The 22,907-nt window shown below is 38.7% G+C and overlaps 1 protein-coding gene across 2 annotated transcripts in view; it reads left to right on the top strand.

Annotated features, from left to right (window-relative positions):
* Positions 1 to 22,907, top strand: part of SZT2 (SZT2 subunit of KICSTOR complex) — a 116,839-nt gene that overhangs the window by 49,081 nt on the left and 44,851 nt on the right. For both annotated transcript variants that reach the window (XM_054982041.1, XM_054982040.1), the window contains exons 29-31: positions 15,615 to 15,765; positions 15,863 to 15,955; positions 16,084 to 16,165. In XM_054982041.1, the coding sequence (XP_054838016.1) occupies positions 15,615 to 15,765; positions 15,863 to 15,955; positions 16,084 to 16,165 (326 nt within the window). The remainder of the gene's footprint in view (positions 1 to 15,614; positions 15,766 to 15,862; positions 15,956 to 16,083; positions 16,166 to 22,907) is intronic.

The following is a 22,907-nucleotide window of genomic DNA, read 5'->3' as shown; positions in this document are numbered from 1 at the left end:
CCAGCAAAGTACTGCTCCCGGCTGCCCCGAAACTTTCTGAAGCGATCCGATTCGGAAAGCGTTGCTTCAGTATTTGATTCAGAAATACTGAATCTTTCCAAATCAGGCCTGATTCAGGTAAAAAACCCGAAACGGATACCCGAAGCGCACATCCCTATTTACACTATCTGTCCCTCAAGGTAGCTTTATTACCTGTTAAGTGGCCATATGCATTTTAGAACGCAGTGCCTTGTCCATCTGAAAAGAACGGTTTTCATTCCACCATAATGGGATAGTTATGCACATAGACCCAACACAGTCTTCCAGAGTTGCCAGGAAGTGGTATTACCATCCCAGGGATACGTGGGTAGCATGTTAGATGTCCACAGAGGTCTTCATATCTACATAAACATACAGCAGAATTGACAAAAATAGACTTCCTTTTCTTGTTTTGTCAGCCCTCAGCAGTGGGTAACAATGTCTCAAAAGCTACTCTGGCCAGATGGACCAAGGTCTGCATATCAGTAGCCTAAAAGGTCCAGTGTTTACTGGCATCTAACAGACTGGCAGCCTATTCCATTAGTCATCTGCCACATCAGCATCCTTTAGTACTTGAGCATTTTTGGAGGAAATTTTTAAAGCCGCCATATGAACCTCAATCTCATCTTTTGTCTGCCATTACAAAGTGTGCACTAATACATCTATGAACACTGCCTTCAGCAGGAAAGTGCTCCAGCAAGTCCTCTCTATATTAAAGGATATGATAGCTTGTTTTTTAAATTTTTTATTTAGAAATAGAAGTTAAAAAAACTATAGAAAGTACATAGAACCTTATACTGAATATATTAAAACTGAATATCATACTTTTACACCTCTACTTAAACATTTTATATTCAGCATTATATTCAACCTATGAAAAAGAAAAGTCTTTGGTGTGTTAATTTATTAGTTTATTTAGTTTGTTAGTTTGACTATTTAAATTTTAACTATTTATATAATTATTATTATTATATATATGGAAAAATTTCATCCAAACACACAAAAGGAAAAGACATACAAAAGAGCAATAATAAAAGGGATAAGACTGAGAGAACCGATTGATATCTAATTAAATAAATCATAATGGTTAAAAATACCAGAATATATAAACTTCAAAGTAAATTTTCCCCTCCATCATCTCTATAATGCTTCTAAATAAAGTTTAATAGCTTCTTAATTTAAATATTTTATTTGACTGTTAGAATATTAAATAAAATATATAGTCCTTAAAATGAATCACTTCCCTCAATCTCCATTTGTGCTCGTTATTTCATTATTAACATCCAAAAAACCTTATAGTCATTTAAAGCAAAATAATAATCCAATTAGTATCTAATTGTATAAATCACCATACTTAGAGATATCAAAATATATACACTTCAAGGTAAGTTTACTTCTCCATCACCACTCTAATGCTTCTGGATATGATATTTAATAATAATCACAGAAGAAGACCCCTGAACATTTTATTTCCAATGTTTTGCTCAGCCTGTTAATTTTATTATAAATCTCCCCCTCAGTCTCTGTTTGCGTTCCTTTTCTTAATATTTCCTTCTAAAATATATGCCTAATTTGATTGTAGAGTTTGGTCACCTTCCTCAGAGCCATATAGTCATTGGATCATCTTGTCAGAACAGGCCTCCTGGATCAAAGTCCCCTTGAGCCTTCAGATAGTCAGTCTCCTGTTGACCGACAATATACACTCTTTAAGTCCATGAAATCCAGAATCTCGCTTGTTCTGCAAAAGCCCAAATTATTTCTCCTGAATTCTGTTTCCCAACAATATATTGTCCTAGGTCAAGATCTTTGAGTTTCCTTGTCATTTTGTCCATTTCTGCCATGTACAGCAATTTGTAAATCCAGTCTTCTACAGTTGGTATTTCTTGTGTCTTCCATTTCTGCGCATACAAAAGTCTTGCTGCTGCTGTCATATAAAATAACAATGTTCTGTGCTGCATTGGAACTGCCTCCATTCCCAAGTTCAGTAGCAACAATTCTGGGTTCTTATTTATTTGTATTTGTAAATCTCATTTATTGCTTCAATTATTTCTCCCGAGTACTGTTTAGCTACTTCACATGTCCACCACATGTGATATAATGATCCTTCATGCTTTTTACATTTCCAGCACTTGTCGGACATGTTAGTATTTCCTAGCGCAATTTTCTTTGGCGTTAAATACCATCTGTAAATCATTTTATACACATTCTCTTTAATGTTCGTACAAGTTGAAATCTTCACTGTATTTTTCCATAGGTACTCCCATGCTTCCATTGTTATTTCTTTATGAAAATTTATTGCCCACTTCACCATCTGGACTTTTACTGTTTCGTCCACCGTAAACCATTTTAAAAGTAATTTGTAAATCTTGGATATTTCTTTCTTACCTTCTTGTAGTATCACTTCCTCTAACTCCGAATTTTCCAATCTTATTCCTCCTCTCTGGCAGTCCGCATTATAAAGGTCTCTGATCTGTCTGTACTGGAACCATCCATAACAAGGAGACAATTCTTCTTCTGTCTTTATTCTCAGCTTTGAATATTGTATTTGTGTAATCTCCTTGTAAGTTAGACATTGCTGTTCATTATCGACAGTTCTCGGATCTATTACTTCATACGGAACCACCCATGAAGGAATTCCATCTTCCATATACAACTTGTATTTCTTCCAGACCGTGAAGAGGCTTCTCCGAATATAGTGATGCAAAAACAAAGAGTCCGCTTTTGCTTTGTCATACCACATGTATGCGTGCCATCCAAATATTTTTTTATGTCCCTTCAGGACCAGCAACTTACGGTTTTTTAAAGTTATCCAGTCTTTCAACCATACAAGACATACTGCCTCATGATACAGTCTTATGTTGGGCAGTTGCAAGCCACCTCTTTCCTTCGCATCTTGTAAAACCTTCATTTTCACTCGTGGTTTCTTGCCTGCCCACACAAAATCTGAGATTTTCCTTTGCCATTAATCAAATTGTTTGGAGTCTCGGATAATTGGTATGGTTTGCAACAAGAACATCACACGTGGTAAGACGTTCATTTTTACTGCTGCAGTTCTTCCCAGCCATGATAAATTCAGTTTGTTCCATTTTATTAAATCTCTCTCTATTTGTATCCACAGTTTCTCGTAATTGTTTTTGAACAAATCTATGTTTTTCACAGTCAGTTCAATGCCAAGATATTTTACTTTATTAGTCACCTCACAGTCTGTTATCTCCATTAGCTCTTGCTGCTTCTGTTTAGTCATATTCTTACATAAAATCTTTGACTTCTTTTTGTTCACGTAAAATCCAGCCAAATCTCCAAACTCTTTTATTTTCTCCATTACCTTTGGCATATTTTCAGTTGGATCCTCTACTATTAACATTATGTCATCCGCAAAAGCTCTGACCTTGTAAGAGAACTCTTTTATTTTCATACCATGAATTGATGAATTGATTTGATAATTTCTTATCTTCCAAAACTGCTTCTCGAATCTTGAGATAATATGTCTATAACATCTTCTGGAGTTGGTTCAACTTTGGCCCTTATTGTTACATCCATATTGTGCACTTTAATTCCTCTTCACCTGCTACATCAAAAAGTCTGCTCTTTACATAAAGGTCAGTTCTGTCTTCAGGCCAGTAGATAGTGATTGAGTCATTCAACTTGTGACATCAAAGTTTAGTCTACATGGACAACAAGATTGCAAAACATTTAGTATTTGGCCATATTTCCCCCCCTTCTCATAGAATCAGGAATTGGTTCAGTAATTTTTTTAAAAAAGATAAAAAGGCATAAAGCAATGATTCTAATTCCACAATATATATTTAAAAGCAAGATAATCTGGTAAGTTTTTAATTTTTTTTATTGTACTGATGTATGCATTAATATTACCTCCACATACAATCTATACTTCATGTACATATACATATAGAATAAATTTAACTATCCATACATCCGATACAAGCTTGTTTCCCCCCTTCCCCCCCCCACCCAAGAGGAATGACCATAAGAATCATCTGCTTTATATCTTTAACCATGAGCACACTCTTTGGAGTTTCGTTAATATAATTTGGTTGGTCTCTCCTCTTACCCATCTTATGTATCTAGACCATTTCTTCCTTTTCGTTAACGTCTTATTTTCCCATGTCTTATCCTGTTTTAATATCGATAAAATGTCTGATTGGATCCATTCAGATAGATACCAATTCCATCTTTCCAAAGTCCATTTAGAGGCATCTTTCGATCCATACGCTATTACAGCATGGGCAGCTATAATCATGGCTTTTAACAAGTGCTGTATTTTCCTGTACTTTATTATTCCCCCAGATGCCCATAAATAGGATCTCCCCATTTAAATTTATCTCAACATCGCAAAGCTCCTTCATCTTTCCCAATATCATTTGCCAGAAGACTGTTACTTTAGAGCATTCCCACCATAAATGAGCATAATAGCCTTTTGTTCTATTACAATGCCAACAATCCGATTTCATTCCCTTGATCATATAGCATAATTGGGAAGGAGTCCTATACCATTTCAATATTACTTTCATCTCCAATTCTTAAAATTTTTCCATTTTTATTACCCTTATATCTTTTATTAATTTATCTGTCCTCTGATCTGTTAATTTTAGCTCTTTCTCCCATTTAGATTTTATCAACCTGGTCGTATATTCTCTATCCTTATTCATTAAATTATATAATTTCCTTGCTATACCCTTTTTATTGACATCCTTTATACTATATAATTTTTCAAATGGGTTGTCCTCCGTATTTACTATTTTGCTATATCTCCTATGTTTCATAAAATTATATAGACACATAATCTTTAACCAAGGCTGGTTTCCCACTCGCTCCAATACTTCCTGCATTGGAATAAAATTTCCTTGTGAATCATAAAAATCTTTCATTCTATATAAACCCTTCTGCTTTAATTCCTCCCGAAAATCCTTTCCAAAATTTTAAAATGCTTCATTTAAAGATTCAATAGGGTTCCATTTTGAAGGTACTGGCAACCAGGTAGCTTTTTTCTTATTCCAAATTTTTAATGCTGTCTGTTATGGACCTATTGAATTCTCTATTTCTTTTTTCACCTTTGTTGTAAATACTCCAAACTTACCTACTCCTTTGTTTACATTATCTTCCCATCTCACCTATTTATCCAAACTTTTACCATCAATTTCCAGTATCATCCTCAATTGGAAAGCTTCATAAAATCTTTCCAATTGTGGAATGCCCCACCTTCCTTAGGTGAGTAAATCGCGTTTCTTGGTAGTCTGGCTTCCTTACAATCAAATACCCATTTTTTAATTGTTTGGTCCCACATAATTATTATTTTAATAGCTTTTTATTAGTTTTCTCATATAGGAATAGGGGAGGACAAGGGAAAAGGTAGAGAGGGAATATCCAATATATATCATAGAGTCTGCTCGAGTTAGAATTCTACTTATCTATGTCCTTTCATCATAACATTTCATCAAACATTAACTGTGATTATTAATAATACATTACAGTAGTATCTTCATATAGTTACTACATTCAAGTCACTATATTTGTTTTTTATTCATTCATAAAATGGTGTCCATGTGGCTGCAAAATCTTCTATTTGTCCTTTCATTAATGAAGTTAGTTTGTCAGTTTCTGAATTTTCCATTATCTTCGCTATCAATTCTTCTTCTCAGGGTATTATTGCTCTTTTCCAGAAGGATGCCAATAGAGTTCTTGCTGCTGTTACTCCACGGATTATAAAATATTTCTGATCTTTTCCAATTTCTTCTGGTACACAATTAAAAAAAAAATCTCAGGTTTAAAAGGGATTGTACATTGTAAAATTTGTTGTAACAGGTTATGCACCATTATCCAGAATTTGTGGACTTCTTTACATGTCCATTACATATGATAAAACGTTCCTGTGTGTTTCACACATTTCCAACACTTGCTTGATATATTTTTATACATTTTAGCTAGCCTGTCTGGTGTCAAGTACCATCTATAAAACATCTTATACAGATTCTCTTTAAAAGCAACTGATTTAGTTATTTTAATATTAACTTTCCATATCTTATTCCATTGCATCAAATCCAAGTTATATCCTAAATTTTGTGACCATTTCGTTTTATATTCTTCCACTCCCTCATTTCTTTTTTCCAATTGCATTAAAAACACATGCATCTTTTTTATCAGTTTCTCATCCGAATTACACAGCAAAGTTTCAAATGCATTTTGTTCTAAGTAAAAGCCTCCCAGTTTTTTATCTTTGTTGTATCTGTACTCAATCTGAGCCCTTGCCCACCAATCTAAATTAAAACCTTTTCTTTGGAGTTCTTCTTTTGATTTTAATACTCTTTTATAGTCTAAAAGGTCTCTGTATCTAATACTCTTTATCTAGGGAAAACGTCTTTGGTTGTGAGAATGCTTCTTAAGGTGAAACTCATTGTGGAACCTTCTTGTAAATTTCCGGTACAATTTGTTCCCATATAGTCATAATGGATTTCCTAATCAAATGATTCTTGAAACATTTATGCCCTTTAGCTTTCCCATACCATAGAAAAGCATGCCAACCTCGTTGCAAATCATGCCCTTCTAGGGCAAGTAATCTTTGATTTTCTAGCAAAATCCAATCTCTCATCCACACCAGGCAACATGCTTTATAGTATATTCTCCAATCCGGTAGAGCAAAACCTGCATTATCTTTGAAATCTTGGAGTCTTTTCAGCTTAATCCTTGGTTTCTTCCCTTGCCATATAAATTTAGATATTATCTTATTTAGTTCTTCAAAGAAAGTCTTAATGATACAAATTGGGATAGTTTGATATAAGAAAATCCGTAGTAATATATTCATTTTAATAGTTGCAATTCTTCCCAATAGCGAAAGCTGTAATCCTTTCCATTTCTCTAAGTCATTTTTAATTTCTTGTAAGTTTCATATAGTTATCTTTCATTAATGAACTACATTTAGCTGTTAAATAGACTCCTAAATATTTAACCTTCGTTGCAAGTTGAAATCCTGTCACTTCTGTGAATTCAATTTTTGGGGGCATTGTCATGTTCTTCATTATCACATTAGTTTTCTGGTAATTAATTTTCATTCCTGCCATCTCACCATACTCTTTGAGGCAATCCATTAATTTCTTTATTGATTCTAGAGGTTCTTCCACTATAAATAGTAAATCATCTGCGAATGCCTGTACTTTATATTTATGCCCTTTGATGGATGCTCCCTTAATTGCCATATCGCTCCTTACATTCCTCATCAGTACTTCCAGCATCAAAATAAATATTAATGGTGAAAGGGGGCAGCCTTGTCTAACTCCTTTTTCAATCTCTATATTTTCAGTATAATCGTCATTTATAGTTATTTTTGCCTTCTGCTTTTTGTAAATGGCTTCAACCGCTTTTGTAAATTCCATTCCAAATTCCATCTCCTTCATCTGTTCAATAAAAAAATTCCAATATCATGGCCGTCTGCTTCCCTGGATGTTGTTCATAATATTCCAATAGATTTAAGGCAATTCTGATGTTATTTCTCAGTTGTCTTTTGAGAAGAAATCCCATCTGATCTTGATGTATTATATCTATTAGTACTTTTTTCAATCTCGTAGCTAAAATTGTAGCAAAGATTTTATAGTCACAATTAAGCAACAATATAGGACGATAGTTCTTAATTTCTCTCCTGTCTGTTCCTTCTTTATGTATTAATGAAATTGTTACTTCCATCCATGATTCCGGCAAGGATACCTCTTCTACCGCTGTACAGATCATATTTTTAAAGGGTAGGAGGATAGTATCTTCTAATGCTTTATAATATTCTGCTGGTAGCCCATCTGGGCCTGGAGTCTTCCCATTATTTTGTTTTTGTATAGCTTCCACTATTTCCATGGCATAATTGGATCATTCAACCACTTTCTTTTCTGTTCTGATAACTTTGGTAAATCTTGTTTTCCCAAATCTTGTTTCTGCATTTCAATTGGTATTTCCAGCTTACCATATAATTTCTTATAAAAAGTTTCCACAATTTTCCTTAACTCTTCTTTTTGTGTCTTTTCTTTCTTCATCATATAAGAAATAAATAAATCTTTTCTTTTTTTCTTTTCTCAATTTATACGCCAACCACCTCCCTGATTTATTAGCATGTTCAAAGTGGTTTTGTTAGCAAACTTAATCTTTTGTGCCATCTCTTCAGTCAGTAATAAATTTATTTGATTTTGTAATGCCTTAATTTTACCTTTTAACGTTACATTTGAGGGCTCTTTTTAAAGTTCTTTTTCATTCTTCTCCAAACTTTCCGCAATGTCTTTGTATCGTTGTTGTTTCTCGCTTTTCCGTTTAGCTGCGTATCTTATTGCCAGTCCTCTAAAATATGCTTTACTTGCATCCCACACAATATTCATATGAGTTTCAGGTTTTATATTTTGTTGAAAGTAATGTTTCATTTTTTCTTTAACATCTTGTAAAAAAATTTTGTTCTTCAGTAACTGGACATTCAATCTCCATCTAAATTTTTTCGGCACTTCCGCAATTTTCACCATCAAAGGATTGTGATCAGCATAGGTTCTAGGCAGTATATCCACATCCTTAATCTCTTGCACAAGGGATACCGAAGTCCAACACATATCTATTCTGGACCAAGATTTGTGAGCATCTGAGTAAAACGTGTAATCCCTTGCTGATGGATTTCTTACTGTCCAAGCATCAATCAGTTTATATTCTTCTATCAATCTAAGGAAGGATCTTGGAGGCAATCCTTTTAAGTTCTTGCTTTTCTTTAATGTTTTCCTATCCAAATCATGGTCAAACACTGCGTTAAAATCTCCTATTAAGCACATATTCATATAATCATATCTTGCCAATATTTCATTTAAAGCCTGGTAGAATTTATCTTGGTGTTCATTTGGTGCATATATCATTGCTAGCAGAAGATTCTTTTTTCCAATGGTAATCTCAATCATTAACATTCTGCCATCTTCCGCTGAGTAAACTAATTTTGGTTTCAGGTCTTTTTTGACATATGCTACTATACCTCTTTTTTTCTTTTCCAACTCAGCAGCAACAAACATAGTTCCTGGTCCCACATAATTAATTGCTTCCTAGATATCTCTTCCGGGAGTACCTGAAATAAATATAACATCTGGGGTATTATAAACATTTTAACTGCCCTTATCTTCCCCAATATACTTAAATGTTTTTCTCCCATTGTTTTAATCTTTTTACTATTTTTTCCATGTTAATTTGAAATTTACCCCTACCATATTTTTAATATTTTTTGTGATTATCACTCACAAGTATTTCGGCCTTTTTTGCTCCTACTTTCATGCCTGTTAATTTACCTATTTCCTTTTGGTCGACCCTGCTAAGCATTAATTCAGACTTTTTAATATTCTTAATCCTGAGTATGATTTGAAATCTTCTAAAATTATTATAAGCTCTCTCAATGCTTCCAAAGGGTTTTCTAATACCAATAATACATCATCAGCAAATAGATTTAGTTTAATATCTTCCTTTCCTACTTTATAGCCTTTGATTCTAACACTCTTCCTAATTCTGTCTGCCAAGGGCTCCATAGCTAATACAGCATTGGAGATAGTGGGCATCCCTGTTTTACTCCTCTTTGAATTAATATTTCCCTAGTATGTCCATTGTTAGTTTTAATCAGGGCTTTCCCTTCTTTGTAAATTTCTTTTAATGCAATCTTAAAAGGTCCTTAAAACCCAAGCTGGGCATCACCGTCCTGGAAGCATCACACAGCTATTCGGCAACCCTCCCAGGATGTACATAAACAGTGCAAGATGAAATCTAACAAGGCAAAGTGGAGCAGAAGAGAACTTCCATCAATCAGAGGCATCATTTGAAATCTCTTTACTCTTGCTGGAATAGAATAAATTTTGCAGAAGTGAATATATGCATACTATTTTAATTCTGTAAAATATGGATTATCTTACAGTATCATTTGTTGATGCAGAATCTGCATAGCTCTGGGGTTTCTAAACCATCAAGGGTGAAGGTCACCCACTGTCAGAGGTTTATGTTTGAAAATCTTAGATTCTTTGCATAGGAATACAAGATTCCTCTTTTTAGTAGTAACTATTCATGTTGCTAAGTTTGAATCAATTATTTATATTGTAAAAGCAGAAAATTAGGTTTTTCCAGTATATTAGGGTTATGGAATAAAGTGGATTGGAACCTGGTGAATTAAAGGTCGTTAGGGCTAGTGTCTGGGACCATGAAAATGAACAGAGAATCCTTCAAGCCCTTCCCTTTAGTTTCTGATACATGAACAGAACCTGAGTTTTGCCTCCATAAAACCTAATCTTGCTGTCCCAAAGAATAAAAGAAAAATATGCACATGTTGTGGGAAAGCCAGAGCCTGCAACTTGCAGCACAAATAGCCCTAACTAGACGTCCAAGCCTTTTGCACATTGGGTAGGTATATCAAAGGAAAATTCAAACCATAGCTAGGGATGCTGAAAGATCAATGCAAAAATGCACTATACAATCAGGACAAAATAAATGACTGGCACAATACACTGAACTGTACAGAAGAGATGAAAGGATGACAGATTCCTTCAAAGAAGAATCTTTTGATGAAGAGCCTGCAGTTTTAGAAAGTAAAGTGAAAGCTGCACTCAAAACAATTGGGAGAAACGAATCACCTGGAGTAGATGGGATATCAATAGAATTATTTTAAATTACAGAAATGGAGTGTCATGAGTATGCCTGAGGGCTAGACCTGGATGCTATGATTATCTGTTACAGTTAAGCTGTGCTGTGAGCTGTTTCTGTACTCTCACAGGGTGTGAATCTATTTGTTCCTGACATTATCTCTCCTAGACTAAGCTTGCTCCTAGCCTCTGAGAAAGGAGACCACATAACCCTGAAACCCTGGGTGTCATCCCCTGCGTAGATGTTTCCCAGCGGAATTAGTCAGCCTCTAGGAAGGTGGGGGGCGGGGGATGCTACCTGTGAATGATAAGTTTTTGATACTTGCTTGAACCTCATTCCTGACTAAGAATCCAGTAAGATCATGATACTAGCAACTTTTCAATAAAGCTTTACTAACCACAGTGGAGTCTTTTGGAAAGTCACTTTGCAGATCCTTACACAGAGTCCATCAGCATCTTAACAAGAATATGCCAAAAAATATGGAAAACAAAACAATGGCTCACCAATTGGAAATCTCGATTTATGTTCCAGTAATGAAAAAAGGAGATGCTAAAGATTGCAGCAACTATCAGATCATTGCATTAATTTCCCATACGAGCAAAGTGATGCTCAAAATTCTACAACAAAGGTGCTTACTGTATATGGAACAAGAAATGTCAAATGTTCAAGTTGGATTCAGAAAAGGAAGAGGCTCTAGAGATCATATTGCAAATTTATGATGGTTAGTGGAACATACCAGAGACTTTCAGAAGAGAATCAGCCTGTGCTTTCTAGATTACAGTAAAGCTTTTGACTATGTGGATCATGAAAAGCTATGGATGAAGCAATGCCCTGCAGGAAGCACCCGTTTCTGTGCCGTTTGCACAGAAAACTTGCCTCAGCTGATAGGTAGGGCTTCCCCGCCTGTCAGCTGAAGCAATCCCCCCATGGGAAGCGAGGGGCGCTTTAAACTTGTTTCAGCTGACAGGTGGGGCTTCGCCACCTGTCAGCTGAAACAATGCCTGGGGAAGCACCCGTTTCCGTGCCACTTGCAAGTGAGCAACACGGAAAGGGGCGCTTTAAGCTTGCTTCACCTGACAGGTGGGGAAGCTTGGCCTGAAGCTTCCAGAAGTGATCCAAATAGCTTCAGAAAGCTTTGATTCTGTATTTCCAAATCGGACCCACAATGCTGGGGCTGATTCGGAAATTCTGAATCTTTACAGATTGGGCCTGATTTGGGTGTTTATTCTGAATCAGAATCCTGAATCACACACCCCTGATGACTACCAAAGAATTATAAAGTTTAAGGTTGAAAATGAAAAAAATTGAAATTGTTAAAGATTTTCTGTTCCTTGGCTCAATCTTAAACCAAATGGAAACTGCAGCCAGGAAATCAGGAGATTGGCACTTGGAATGGAGCCATGAAGGAACTAGAAAAGATCCTTAAGGATAAGGATGTGTCACCAGCAACTAAGATCAAGATAATTCATACTATGGTATATCCCATTACTATGTATGGATGTGAAAGTTGGATATTGAAGCAAGCTGACAGGAAGAAAATTGATTCATGTGAAATGTGCTGGAAGAGAATTTTACAGATACTAGAAAGACAAATAAATGGCCTCTTGATCAAATCAAATCTGAATTCTACTGTATGTAGAAACTAAAATAATGAACTGAAGCTATCTTACTTTAGTCACATGATGAGAAGACAGGACGCACTGGAAAAGGCAATAATGCTACAAAAGGTGGAAGGCAGTAGGAAAAGAGGAAGACCCAAAATGAAATGACTTGACTCAGTAAAGGAAGCCATGATCTCCATTTTGCAAGATCTGAACAAGGCACTTGCTGGTACATCCCACGCTCAGTACATTACACACAGACACACACACACACATTAAGTAAAATGTTTATATTTCACCTTCCCTTTGTGCTTACAATTCCAAATATTAAAAACATATAAATATAGTAAAACCTCATTTATCCCTTCCCCAAGAAGTAATAAGTTTCATCTTACTAGCTTTCATCCATCCCAAACCTGCCTCCAGACACCCGCTTATGGTTTCCACAGCCTGGAAGAGTGAGAAAGAATTGAGTGTCGTCTGCATATTGGTGGCAACTCAGCCCATATTTTGGTGACCTCTCTTAGTAGCTTTAAATAGATGTAAGAAAACATTAGGGACAAGATAGAAACTTGTGGAACCCTGTACCCAGAGGCCAAGGGACAGTCCCCCAGTACCTGTGACCAGGCCTGAAATCAGATTGGAATGGATCCAGTCCATTATATTCCACTCTGAGCTTGCATTAAACATAACTAGTAATTTGCCATGTGCAAACAACCTACCTGAGGGCAAATAGCAGTCTCTTTGTGATAAGTGGTGGGTGGCTGTAATGATACTTGTCTATGTACTCCACTGCCTTATTTCAAGCTTTCTACTGCTTCCAGCTTTTTGGCCGCCATCCACTGGGAACCTGGTGCAAGAAATGAATCATGGTATTGCTTTGGTATTACGCAGTGTTTGCCTGGCCCTAATGATGCATCCAGCTTTTTTTTTTTAAAAAAAGGGGGGTTGCACAAAAACTGCAAGAGAACAGGGTCTCTTGCAGGTGCCAGACTGCACATGGGCAAAATCAACAGCAGCCCGTACATGGGCTTTCTCTGTGGTGGTCCCTACCCTGTGGAATGGCCTGCCTGAAGAGGTCAGGAGAGCGCCCACTCTCCTGGCTTTCTGCAAACAATGCAAAATCGAATTATTCAAAAAGGCTTTTTACTCAGATAGGAGGGAAGTATTGTAGGGAGGGGGTCTTAGATGTTTTGCTAATGAGTTAGGGACCTTAGACTTCACCACTATGTTGCCTTGCATATTATTTGTTGCTTTGAATATGTACTCCTATATACTACCTGTGCTTCATGTTCTGTAATGTCAGTCCTAGAATTGATTATGTTCTTTTTCAGCAATTCTTCAACTTTGTATTGGATCCTTGCTAATGCTATATCTTTGTAAAATCCTGTGACATTGTTTATGGAAATGTCCTTGATACTGTATGGAAATGTCCTTGATACTAATTGTACTAATCTCACACTATGTAATCTGCCTTGAGTCTCGGTGTGAAAGGCGGACTATAAATGACATACATACATACATACATAAATTAGAACAGATGTCCAAAACACCAGAAAACAAGTAAGCCTTGCCTTCTATATGAGTCTCTGCAGCCTTCATTTCTGGGCCCTTGTGCAGATAGGCGACGGTTCCATTGGTGAAACTGAAAATAGAAAGCCGTGCTTTTGCAAAAAGCCCTGTGAGGGAGAGTGAGAGGGACTGAATATGCAGAGCTTGAAAAAAGGAGCATCTGTAGAGAGGATAGACTAATGTTCAGACATCTTGGAAGTTGTGTGTTGTTTATTGTTATAAAGTATTTATACTCCACCTTTCCCCACCTCAACTGTTGTAGGCTTCAACAGAGAGATCAAACTGTGTGTGTGTGTTACGTGTTTTAACCCATACAAATAACTGAGCTGTTACCTTGACTAGTGGAGAATGGATCCAGAGACTTGATGTTATAGGGGCATTTCACTCTTTATTTTGCACCTCTACATGAGTGCATAAAACAAGAAGAAAAATTACAATCAATATATTAGATTATAATAAAACACATTAAGCAATTTCAATTCATTAAGTTCATTAAAACATTTCAAAATAATCAAGAAACAAGTGTAGGCCTCGGGTAGCTTGTTGGCACATGGCAATTTACTAGTTCCATCTAATGCAACCTCTTAGTGGAACCGCACTAATGCTGCACAAACTGCTCGTTGATCTCTCTCTCTTGTGCCATCAAGTTGCTTACCACTTATGGTGACTCTATGAATGAAAATGAATGAAAATCATTGACAGACTTGCTCAGATCTTGCAAATTGGAGGATGTGGCTTCCTTTACTGAGTCAAGCTATCTCATTTTGAGTCTTCCTCTTTTCGTACTGCCTTCAACTTTCCTAGCATTATTGAATTTTCCAGAGAGTCTTGTCTTCTCGTGATGTGATCAAAATACGATAGCCTCAGTTTTGTCATTTTAGTTTCTAGGGAGAATTCAGCCTTCATTTGATCTAGAACCCACTTATGTGTCCTTTGGCTGTCCATGGTATCCCCAAAACTCTCTTCCAGCACCAAATTTCAAATGAATCAATTCTGGTTCACAATAAATCATCTCCCTTTGACATTTCTTTTGCTCCCTTCAGCAGTTCTTTATTCTGTCTCCTTTTGCCTAATGCATATTGAGGGGTTTATCCACCAACTTCTACAGTTTAAACTCTGTAGGACAGGAGCTTTTTGAAAATGTCCATCAAATTAGTTACAGATAAGTTTGATATAACAGTACAGTGTATTGGGTACTCTTCCTTTGAGCCATAAATGTTTTTTTAGTCTCTGAAATTGGTTTGCTTTGATCAAGGAAAAGTTGATATCTGCAGCTTGATGTCTGTTGTGTACATGACTATCAACCCTCTACTCTTCTTGCCTTCACTGGATAATCATTTTTAATATATATATTGATGGGAGGTGAGGAATGCCTCATGCTGGGAAATTCAGCCTCTGGTTTTAGACCACTTTCCAGTCATGCTGAAACTAAATTGATTCCAATGCATTTATAGTAAAAATTGGCCATACAACTGTTGAAAACTGTTCTGTGAGCAGCATCATGGGTTTCTGTCTAGCTCCAGAAGAGTTATTTCCATTAAAAAATTTCCTCATGTATATACATCGGTATGTATATTGTATCATCTGTGTGTAACTATTATTCGTTCCTGGTTGATCAGAATGCTTGGATTGAATGTAGCTTGGATGTGTGTGTGTAGATGATACATGTGTTGCTTCTAATTGAAGAATATGTTGCTGAGGGGTGGGTTTGTGAATAAAGTGCCTGAGGATGGGTGCATGGGGATATATGTGACTGACCTGGCTTTTCTTGAATCCACACTGCAGTGCTGAGACAGATTTCAGTGAGCCAGATTCCCATGTCTCTGCTTGCCCAGCCGAAGAGCCCAGCCAGATCTGCTGTCCAGCATTCCCCCTCTCACTACTCGAGAGCAGCCAGCCTTGCCAGGCACACCCTGACCTGCACAGGATCATCCAGGTACAGGGAAGACTGCTTCCTTGGGTGGGATAAGAGAAAATAGCACGTATGATCCAAGTGTTCTCTCTCTCTGCCTGTATTCTGCTTTCTTTCCTAGGAGAAATTCTTGGAGATTGGTAGCTTGCATTTTAAGCCAGTGCCATCCAATCCTCATTATTTCTTCTATTGTCCTCCTTCAGCAAAAAAAGAGGTAGGAAGATCCATTTGTCTTTCTGCCCTGGGAGGAATTCTAGAGGGAGATGTAGGCCACTAAGAATGAAAGGATCAAGTATCCAGACTTTATATGTGATGCACAAGCGGCTTGTTGTCCCTGCTCAGGAGGAAGTATCTCGGGACCATGCAGATGGGAAAGGTAGTGAAGATGTGGAGAGCTCGGAAACTGATCTGGCAGCTGATGAAGGTAAGGGAACTTTTCTTTGCCCTGTTTATTTAGAAAATTTACACTGTATCTCCAGAGCTGCATGAGGCAGCTCACAATAAAAACAATAAAACCAATCAAACAGTAAAAACATCACATAATAAATCAATAAACAAGCCCCTACTAGACTTCATACAACTATAATTGTTGAAGTTTCTTGATGCCATGGTGTATATAATTTGCTCACACACGATCCCTGTTTTCTCTCTTGGATGGAATGGTGAATGGATTCTATACACCCATGGAAGAGTGTAGAGCTGTTGAAACTGAGTCACTTTTTTCTTTAAAGTCAGCAGACTAGTAGTAGGGAGAAGAAAGGTTCATCTTCGTTCTTCTGTAGAGTCCCACATTAGGGACTGTGCAAGCGCTGTCCTGCCAACTGGAGAAGTTTCTATTGTTTCCATAAAGGTCCACTAGGGGGCTACTTCTCCCAGTCATGTCCCAGCCCATTTTCTCGCCTGAACAGTCATGTGACTATCTGGGAGGTGTGTCCCCTTCCCCACAGTTCTCTCTTAGCTGCCGCAAAGAGAAGAACCTCACTCATGAGCTCTTTTATTTTTTAACATTGAATGTTTTACTTAAAGAGAAAATTAATAAATTTTGGAATATCTTCATTCCTCATTATGTCTCATGTGTTTTGAGAAGGTTTTGACCTGGCTCATTTGACTTAGTTTGTTATTACTGCTGCCCCTCAGATTGCCTCATAGGGCATTTTTCATGAAGTACACAGGATGTGTTACTAAGGTGGCCTACACTGAGGAATAATTTTGACAGACTCCATTACTCTGGCAGCTTAGTCAACTGTTGCGAAGGAATGGATGCTGAGCTCTGATTTCTCAGCAGCAAAGTCAACTGCTGCAAAGGGATGCACAACAAGCTCCAACACCCAGGCAGCTAAGCCATCTGTCAGTAGGGGACATCCAAAAAGCTCCAACCCCGAGGCAGTGAAGTCATCTGCCACTAATGAGCCTCCAACAAGCTCCAACCCCGAGGCAGCTAAGACCTCTGCCACTGATGGGTGTTCGGGAAGCTCTGATCTCAGACAGCTACGTCATCCGCTGCAAGGAGGCATTCAAAGAGCTATGATCCCCCCAGGCAGCTAAGTCATCCGCTAAAGGGAGTCCACCAAGCTCCAATAACCCAGCAGCTAAGTCATCTGCCATAAAGGAGCACTCATCTTGGGCTGGATCTATGTTGTCGTCAGGGTCGGCGTCTAGGTCGGATCTGACGGGTGAAAAATCCTGTGCTTCAGATCCAAGACCTTCCTTGGAACTGAAAACAGGCAGTCTCGCCCCAGTCTAGGGCTCATTGGAGCCGATCATCATTTACAGACACTGAGGTCAATGGAGTTGGCTTCTGTCAACCAGAGAGGGAGACCTGCAGACAGGGATTGGAACTGGGACCTGCTGCAAGACCCTCAAAGATTCCTGTCACCGTTGTAGGATTTGAGAACCTTTCACATCAGATGAGAGTGATCAGAGTTACCGTCTATCAAAGTTGCATTCCAACTCACCATGGCACACTGCTGTGGTCAGATCTGGGGCAGTTTTGAATCCATCACCTGACAGCAATATGGAACAGAACTCAGGTTCCCTTTATGGAGATCTTTGAATCATCTCTGATCAAGTCTCCAGAATGTCTAGGACACAAATCTTTGACTTGCTTTTCATCGGATCCAAAGACAAGTGACAAGCCTCTACTCGGATTCACTTTCTGTCATAGCCTTCCTATTGTCGTGAACCAGCCTGGCCCCGGGTCGGTCTGGTACATTGCTGCCTGCCAGTGAGTCCTCTTCAAAGACCGAGGAGCAAGCGGAGCTAGCCCCAAGGACAGAGGAGCCAACACCAGAGCCAGCTGCGACGCCAAGAAAGTTTAGGACAAAGCAGCAGGAAGCGTAGCCAGGAACCTTGGGAGAAGCCGCCAGGGGTGAAGATGAGTGCAGGGGGAAAGGGATACTGGCGTTGAGAAGGGCTGAGTCTCTTGAGCCAGCCACAAGATGGAAGATCCGGGCTAGGGCAGCTGTGTGGGAGAGGCACAGCATCGGGCGGAACTGACTCTGGAGAGTGAGGCGAGTCAATCAGAGGAAGAAGGAACACCTGCCTCTCGTCCTCCCAACCAAGGAAGAGTATAAAGGGAAGACGCTGAGCAGAGCTCAGCATAGAAGCAACCTAGCTCGCCACTCCCTGCGACCTGAGCCTTGTGCCTGGAAGCCTTGTGTCCTGCCTTGAGCTTTCCTCTCCATTGGACTGACCTCTTGGATTCTGACCCCAGCTTTGCATTGGACCTCTTGCCTGCCTACCCTTCGTGTGGACTGACTTCTTTGGACTTGACCTGGACCACTGACTCTCGCTCTAATGGACTGCCCTGCTGTTAACTTGCCTGGCCAGCTTGTGATCTGACCTGCCCGGCTGACATTAATTTAATTTATTAATTTATTAGATTTATTAGACACCTGGAACATGTGCCCCCAGCCTGAGTGTGACGCTTATCCTCAGAAACCTGCTGAACTATCAGTGACATCTAAATGGTTTGAACTCATGTATAAGGTCAAACTTAATGCTTAGCTATCCTGGACGGAACACCCAGCACCATCTCCACAATGTAATACTGGACTGTAAAGCATCAACTTTACAGTCCCGTATTATACTGTACTCCCCCTTACAGGGAGGGTAGAAAACTTGATGGACTGGTTGAAAGACAATATTCTGCCTCAGTTTTTTAAACCTGCACATCGATAAATACAGTATTAAATCATTATGGATGGCTACCTTCCATATCTCTGGGAGAAGCTGTCATCTTACATCACTGACCTCCCAGTATGAAAATCTGTGATCACCCTGTTACTAACAGAGACTATAACATTGTCTATGTAGCAGATGAACACAGGTAGACACGATGTCTACGCCTCACTAGAGGTATGGCAGAAGTAGTGCTTATGAGGCGTTACCCCTGACTTAGATTCCTGGACCTCTCCCCCCTGAGACTAAGCTGGAATAAGTGACTCAATTTGTGGGTATATCCCTGCTTTTCTCACATAGATGAAAGGATTACTCAGTAGAAAAGAACAGGTGATAGCAAGTCTCTTGGGGTCACTAACACAACTGATCAGTGTTACAACATCCCCCCAGTTCAGGCAAAGGGGCCATTCAGGAGACTCCAATTATGGCTTCTTCCCCATATTTTTTCTTAGTCCATAAGAAAAATTGGGATATTTGGCTCATACTAGACCTTAGACAGCTAGATCTTGTTCAAATGTCACGGGTAGAATGGTCACATTCTCCTCTCTACTGTCTCTCTTAAAGACTAATTGCTGGTTTTCTGTCCTGAACTTTGGGAACAATTATTCCCGTATCTCCATTAGAGAGGATTACAGAAGTTATTTGTAATTCAGATACCGAAGCAAGGTATTCTATACATAGTCCTCCTCTTTTTGTTTTCTTAAAAAGGTCCAGAGTGTTCACCAACTGCAAGGCACCAAGGTTAGCCCATCTCATAGTCCTAGGATGTTCTTTTTTAACTGTATCTAAGTGATTGGGTCATTGCTGCACTGTTTTTGGAATCAGTTGGTGAATGATGTTGATCTATTTGAGGAATGCCAAGAACTAGATTTGGTGATTTTTGGAAAAAATCACAGCAAGAGCCTACTCAGAGTTTCATTCACATTGATGTGTTCAACTCCATGAGTACCAAGGACATCCTGCCCCTGGGCAGGACTCTGACAAGTGACTCCAAATCATCTGGATCAGACAGAGTTTGCTGAGACCAGGGCTTTTTTTGAGCTGGAACACCCCAGAATGGCATTCTGGCACCTCTTTGAAATATCCATTGAGTTCCACTCATGAATGGGTTGTAAATAATATTATCCTACATCCAGTATTCCTGCAGCAGGCAGTTCCAGAAGTGAACATGTTTGTGACTGGTTAATGCCAAAGCACTAGTGTTTTTGTTCTAGAGCAGGGAGTGATCCCCTCTTTTGGGGGACATGTTCCAACACATGAACAGGATGCCTCTTCTACACATCCACCAATTTTCCTTAAGTATTCAGAGTCATTTACCTATTAGAAGGGACATTTTGAATTGAACTCCCCGTTTGGCCCAGGCAAATTTGGTTCTTAATTTACTTGCTAGATCGAAACAGAAGTACATGCCACTTCCTCTGATACAGGACATGATTCAACTAGGATTGCTGTTTCCTCACAATTTGAGTTCCATGCACTTGTCAGCATAATACACTTGACCCATTCTATGGTAATCTAGATGCAAATACAACAGTTCTCCTGAACACAGGGAGACCTTTCACTAGGATGTTTTATGACTCCAAATGGAAACGTTCTTTCAGGATAAATGCAAAGTAATGACACTATGGCTGAGAGTTGTCTTTTACTCTTTATATTTAAGTATCTATACACCTTGAAATCAAGGGATTTTTTGCTATCACGTCTTTAAAGTTCACCTCTCAACCTTAGACTCCTTTCATGTTAAGATTAAAGGCAAATCTGTATTTTCTCGTTCTAGTCCCGCCAATTCCTCCAAGATATGCTCAATCTTTATCCCTCAAGATCACCGCTGGACCCTCAGAGGTCCCTGTCCTTGGTGCTGTCATGCTTTATGTTAGCATCCTCTGAGCTCCTAGCCATTTACACTTTGGAGCCACTGTCATTGAGCTTCTCTGTAACATTAGTTCGTCTAGGAGTGCAGGTGACTTGTTAGTGCTCAGGACTGAACCACTATTTTCCAAATTTCATGAGCATGGATCTGTCTTCTTACCAGGCTTCCAATTCCTACCAAAGTTTCTTGTTCTCCTTGACTTGTCTCAGGATATCGCCCTGTCTGTATTTTTCCAAAACCCACTATACAGGACACAGAAGATACTACACTCATTATAGTTCAAAAGAGCTTTGTCATTTTTGTTTAATTACACCAAAGGAGTTTAGTACAGATCCGTATTTGTTTGTGTGTGTGTTTTTGAGCCCAGTTAAGGACAAGCGGGTGTCAGCCCAGACCATTGGTAGATATGTGGTGTCTGTCATCCATTTGGCATACCAATGTACTGCTCAAGGCCCCTGTCAACTGATGTTCACTTTACCAAATCTCTGGCTACCTCTTCAGGTTTTTTGCAAGATGTACCTCTATTTCACATTTTTAAGGCAGCTCCTTGGTCGTCATCAGGTGCCTTAGTTGGGCAGTACACTTTACACATCAATTTCACACAATGAAATTGTTTTTTAAAAAACCCTGCAATATAGCTTCCTGGTAATCATCAGACTCCTTTGTCTGACATTATACTGTAGATTTAATGCCACATATGATATGGCAGTAGCTAGAACAGTATTACAGTCTATGTTTAAAAAAAGAGAGAGTGAGCACTATGCAGTTTTAAGTTATTGCAACTTTTTATAGCTTTGTTTGCATATCTCCCATTTGCCTATACTTTTGCAAACTTTTTAATACAAAGTTTATGTATTATGATTAAGTTTAATATTAATGAATTATGACTTGGAGAGATTCACCCTACCACCTCATGAGTGTGTGCTTGGTAATCTCCCAGTGTAGGACTGCACAGAAGAATGAAGATGAAAACAGGGCTGCACTTACCTGTAACCATTGTTCATCAAGTTCTTCTGTGTCTCCCTCCCTCCTGCCCCACTGTGAGCTCTCTGGCAAGGTCCAGTATGAGATCGCAGTGACTCAGGAGAACTGAGGAGAAATGGTCACTCCTCCCAGATAGTCACATGGCCATTTAGGTGAGGAAACAGGCTGGGATGTGACTGGAAGAAGCAGCCCCCTAGTGGAGCTTTATGGAAGTGATAGAAACGTCCCTAGTTGGGGGGGGCCTGCGCACGCAATGTGTGTGCCTGCACAGAAGAACTCGACGAACAATGGTTACAGGTAAGTGCACCCCTGTTATCTACGCTCATTCATGTTCAGGAGGTGCTAAGTGAAGTTAAAAGTTATGACGTAGACCCAGTTACTTGGAAATTGCCCATGTGGCCTGGAATTTAGTTCAAAAACATCCCCATTGACCCTAAACAGTTAGATGTCTGGCTTAAAGCTAGCAAGGCCCTCTGTGACAGCTGTTCGGATGAGTGTTAACCTCAGAACAACTGATCAGTGTCAGCCAGAGGACCTATGAACCTGGGGGCGAGCATCAGACACTTTTTTCCTAGAGGGCCTTGCAAACCTAAGAGCTGCATTTTATCAGCTAGTGAGAATTCCATTGCTAACCACTGATCTAGTGAATGAAGAAATACAAGGCAAAGAGAACAGAGTGCAGGGCTGTCAGGAGTGAAATTTTAATGAGACTTGTGGCACATAGTACTTAGGTCTTCAGCTTGTGTTGTCTAATCCTCTGCTTCTAAACTCCTCTGTGTTGTCTAGTACCTCTGCTTCTAAACTCCAATAAGCTTTAATTATTTGCTGGTTTGTCTCAGTGTTTTCCTGATTATAACTATCTGACTACTCAGTTATGATTTGACACTTCTCATGTAACATTCAGTCATGGTCAGTTGAAATAATGTCTCTGTATTTTCTGTATGCTTGTGTGTGAGAGAAATTTGGTTCATGAACGACTTTAGATGTACCTAAGAAAACAATCCCAAAAGATGTGCCTATACTTTCTAAAATGGGCATGTTATCACAGTGTGCATGCATTAGTTTTACTACATGTAGATTTTGTTACATGTTACGGAGACTATACCAGCTTGTGCAAGTCAGTCATACATCC

Source organism: Eublepharis macularius, chromosome 5, assembly GCF_028583425.1.
Source record: "Eublepharis macularius isolate TG4126 chromosome 5, MPM_Emac_v1.0, whole genome shotgun sequence".
Lineage (NCBI taxonomy): Eukaryota > Metazoa > Chordata > Lepidosauria > Squamata > Eublepharidae > Eublepharis > Eublepharis macularius.
Note: the sequence above shows the minus strand (reverse complement) of the source record. Positions and strands in the feature narration are given on the sequence as shown.